The sequence below is a fragment of the Notothenia coriiceps genome, unplaced genomic scaffold (assembly GCF_000735185.1).
Source record: "Notothenia coriiceps isolate Sejong01 unplaced genomic scaffold, NC01 NC01_scaffold00017871, whole genome shotgun sequence".
Classification (NCBI taxonomy): Eukaryota; Metazoa; Chordata; class Actinopteri; order Perciformes; family Nototheniidae; genus Notothenia; species Notothenia coriiceps.
The window spans coordinates 32,455-36,354 of record NW_011350572.1 but is presented as its reverse complement, the minus strand read 5'-3'; the positions used below and the strand labels follow the sequence as shown (position 1 = coordinate 36,354).

General features: G+C 39.9%; 1 protein-coding gene across 1 annotated transcript in view; it reads left to right on the top strand.

The window, feature by feature from the left end:
* Window positions 1-684: 684 nt before the first annotated feature.
* cyth1b (cytohesin 1b) overlaps window positions 685-3,900 on the top strand; it is a 4,281-nt gene continuing 1,065 nt past the window's right edge. The window contains exons 1-2 of the mRNA XM_010777220.1: window positions 685-763; window positions 2,213-2,456. Of these exons, the coding sequence (XP_010775522.1) occupies window positions 685-763; window positions 2,213-2,456 (323 nt within the window). The remainder of the gene's footprint in view (window positions 764-2,212; window positions 2,457-3,900) is intronic.

Genomic DNA, 3,900 nt, shown 5'->3' with positions numbered 1-3,900 from the left:
GATTCCAGTCGATTTTCCTCTTAATGCTCAGCACACACGTCTGCACGGGGGTGCAAGAATACGTTTCACCCCACCTTTTTTGCCCGGTCTTTAGTAGAAATGTTCGTCGGTAAATGAGATGGATTAGATTTTTTTCATCTTGGTGTTTTTCTTCTATCGTGTGACTCCACACGTTCACTCTATACATCGTGTATGTTTACATTCTGTGATGCGCGAGCTGATGACGTCAGGTCAAGACGAGTTCATTTTTTTTTCTCTCAACTTTGTGGAAAAATGCGGGGATTATCGACCTTTTTGAGTAAATATCGCGGCTTTTAAAAATCTGGCATTTGCTGATTATGCTGGTAAATTCTGTGATCTGCAGAATCGCGTTTTTCTGGGAGGGTCTATGTATATAGACTTGTCCAGTCTTTGCGACCCCCTCCAACAGTCAGCATTAACCCATCATACAGAGTCTAGTTTCACCAAACAAGGCGCACAGCACATTTACATACGTTGCTATTTGGGAGCTACTTGGAATTGAGCATCTTTTGACCATGGTCCATTTGAGCTGATGCAAGAATCCTGCAAGTAAAACGATTGGATCCTTTTTAGAATGTGCTTCGTTATGTCTCTTAATTGTCTCATTTCTGTTTGTTTGTATTCAGTTGAGGACAGCGAGACGACTTCGACGGTCGACACCGGATGACGAGCTTTCGTATGACGGACTCGTCTACAGCTTGCGTCCAACGCTGCCGTATTCCACAGCTTCCTCTCATCAAAGGTGCAGTCTCTCACTTATTACACTCCTCAAGAAACCACCTCAGACTTGTACAGGGCCATAGAGGAAAGACAAGAGAGGAATGATAATTGATTTTATAATGATTGATCATGAAAGTCTCAAGCTGGTAAAGGGTGCAGCTATTTGAATGACTTTGTAATCTGCAGGTAGCTGGTGGATTTACTCCAGGTGGACTAAAAGTCTGATTTAACACTGATTAGATTTCACATCATTTCATCCACATCTGAGAAGTAATAAAGGATATTAAATACATGTATGAGAAAAGTACACATTTACCTCAGAACTGAAGATGGAGTTCTTTTCTATGACACACTTTAAAATCTCTCTGAATATAGTATGTTGACATATAATCATGCAGGACCCTGATCACGTGCCACACTCATGGAAAGATAAACCTATGCATGTTGTTCTGTGCTCTTGCAGAGAAGATCCACATACTCAAACTGTTATGACCTTAAAATTTTATCACAAACTATATACTATATCACTATGATTGTTGACGTTCTTCCGGGTTATTTGGCCTGATTCAGTGTGTTGCCCAGGTCTGGAGAGCTGGAGTGCAAAGAGGACGCTTGGACAACTCAGATTCTTTCTTTTGTCTTTTTGTCTGCTCAGCATGTTATTATAAGTACTCTTCATCAGATGCTCATCAGGCTGAAAACCTTCAAACACAGAGGACATAACCAAAGCTAGCACAAATCACATGCAAACAAAATGCACATGTTGTATGCCTCATTGCATTATTTCTAATAATAATAATTCAGTCACATTCCATTTTCAGGGTATTATAACTCAAATGATAAATTGTCATTAACTTAAATGAATGAATAAGAAAAGTCTCTTTCTCTACTTGAAACCAAGCAACCCAGAAAACCTCACTGAACACCATCTGCGCTGTCTAAACATATACACTAAACAAAACGGAGCGCACACAAACCACGCTGCGTAAAAGCCGTCGATTGCGCAACAGCACTCTCACACAATAAGGCAACAGATCAGGAACGTAATAAACAACGCAGAAACAAACCAACGGCGTCTCTGGAGCCTCACGCACACTGTCGCCAACTTCTCCCTCCGTGGCTTTGGGAACAAGAGACCGGCCATCATAATTCCTGCGCCTTTTGTTGCCGTGTTACCGGAAGCGGTATTAATATGTTTTAATAACGGCTCGCTTCTCATTTAGAAAAGTAGACTACGCTATTCAAAATAAAACAAATGCCCCCTTGGTATTAAACAATACTATCACAATAATAACCTAAACGAAAATACATCGAATAATTATTTATACGTCCGTTTTTCTCAGATATTATTATTTTTCTTTCAAGATTGACTTTCGTCTCGACAGTGATATACAATGAGTTTTTAATGTTCCGTTTTAGGGATCTGAAGACGGCGAATTATCTTTAAATAATGTGATTTCTCCGAGTGCAGGCGGCCTGATCAACACGTGGAAGCGGCGCTGGTGTGTTCTGAAGGACGAGACGTTCCTCTGGTTCAGGGCGAAGCAGGAGGCTCTGAAGCAGGGCTGGCTTCACAAGAAGGGCGGCGGCTCGTCCACGCTGTCCCGCAGGAACTGGAAGAAGCGCTGGTTCGTTCTGAGACAGAGCAAACTCATGTACTTCGAGAACGACGGAGAGGAGAAGATGAAGGGCGTGCTGGACATGCGCGACGCCAAGTAAGTTATTATTTTACTCATTGTGTTATTTTATACTGTGTGTGTTCGCCGTACAGCACTTTGGTCAACTGAGGTGGTTTGTATGAATAAATAAAGATTGAGATTGAAGTAAGGAGTAATATATACTGTAGCTAAGAAAAACAGAAAAAGCTATGACTCACATTTCCATTTTTTATTAGATATTTTACCATGATTTTTTATAACTTGTATGACAAACTAACATTTTACTTTTTTATGATTTTTTTTGATCCACCAGACTATGAGTTTACTTTACTTATGTATGACTTCATGACTTTCTATGCATTGATTTGATATGCCCTATTCTTGCCTAACTATACTATTACTTTTTATCAGTTATCTATGAATTTGTATGAATTATTATACTGCAATCTTTTTAAAGTTGTGACCTATTACACTATGAGTTTTTAGCATTTTTGTTACATATTATACTTAGACCTTTTTAAGATGTTTAATGAGATACTTTACTTTGATTTTTGTATGTATTTATTTTACTATGACACCGAATTATTTTACCTTTTTATTGACTTTTTTTACATTTTCACTTTTTTTATGCCTTATTTATGACATACTATAGTTTGAAGTTTTGATGATTATTATGAAATATTATTCTAGAAGTTACGACTCACAATACCAGGACTTTTCATGACCTATTTATGACTTTTATGAAGAACGATATGACATGATATATAATGACTTTTTGATTTTATTTTATGTGACATACTATACTATGTAGACCCTCCAGAAAAACGCGATTCTGCGATCACAGAATTTACCGCATAATCAGCAAAATGGCGCAGATTTTTAAAAAGCCGCATATTTATCAAAAGGCCGCATATTTATCAAAAGGCCGCATATTTATCAAAAGGCCGCATAATCCCCGCATTTTTCCACAAAGTTGAGAAGAAAAAAAAGTTAACTCGTCTTGACGTGACGTCATCAGCTCGCGCATCACAGAATGTAAACAACACTNCCCCCCCCCTATCGGCCTAGTTCGGGTGGAAAAGTACTTCGGTGTGAAAGCGCCTATTAGCCACGTTCGCACCGGAGTATACTTTTCCCCTTTAGTTCCGTTAGCGGAACTAAAGGGGAAAAGTATACTCCGGTGCGAACGTGGCTAATAGGCGCTTTCACACCGAAGTACTTTTCCACCCGAACTAGGCCGATAGGGGGGGGGGAGATTTGGTTTCACACAAAGGATCTGGAACTAGTCCCTAGTTTGCGCAAACCTTTTCACTTCCAGATAGTCCCTTCTAGCGAGGTAGTACTTTACTGAGGAGGAAATGGTTTGTGGGTGTGTCGGCCACACTAACCATTTCTGATTGGCTGGGCGAATTGCAAACCATGCCCCGTAAAACTCTGAAAGGTTTTGTGATCCCAAAGCAGCAGAAGAAGAAGTGACGTCAGCGAGACTGCCAAGGCACAC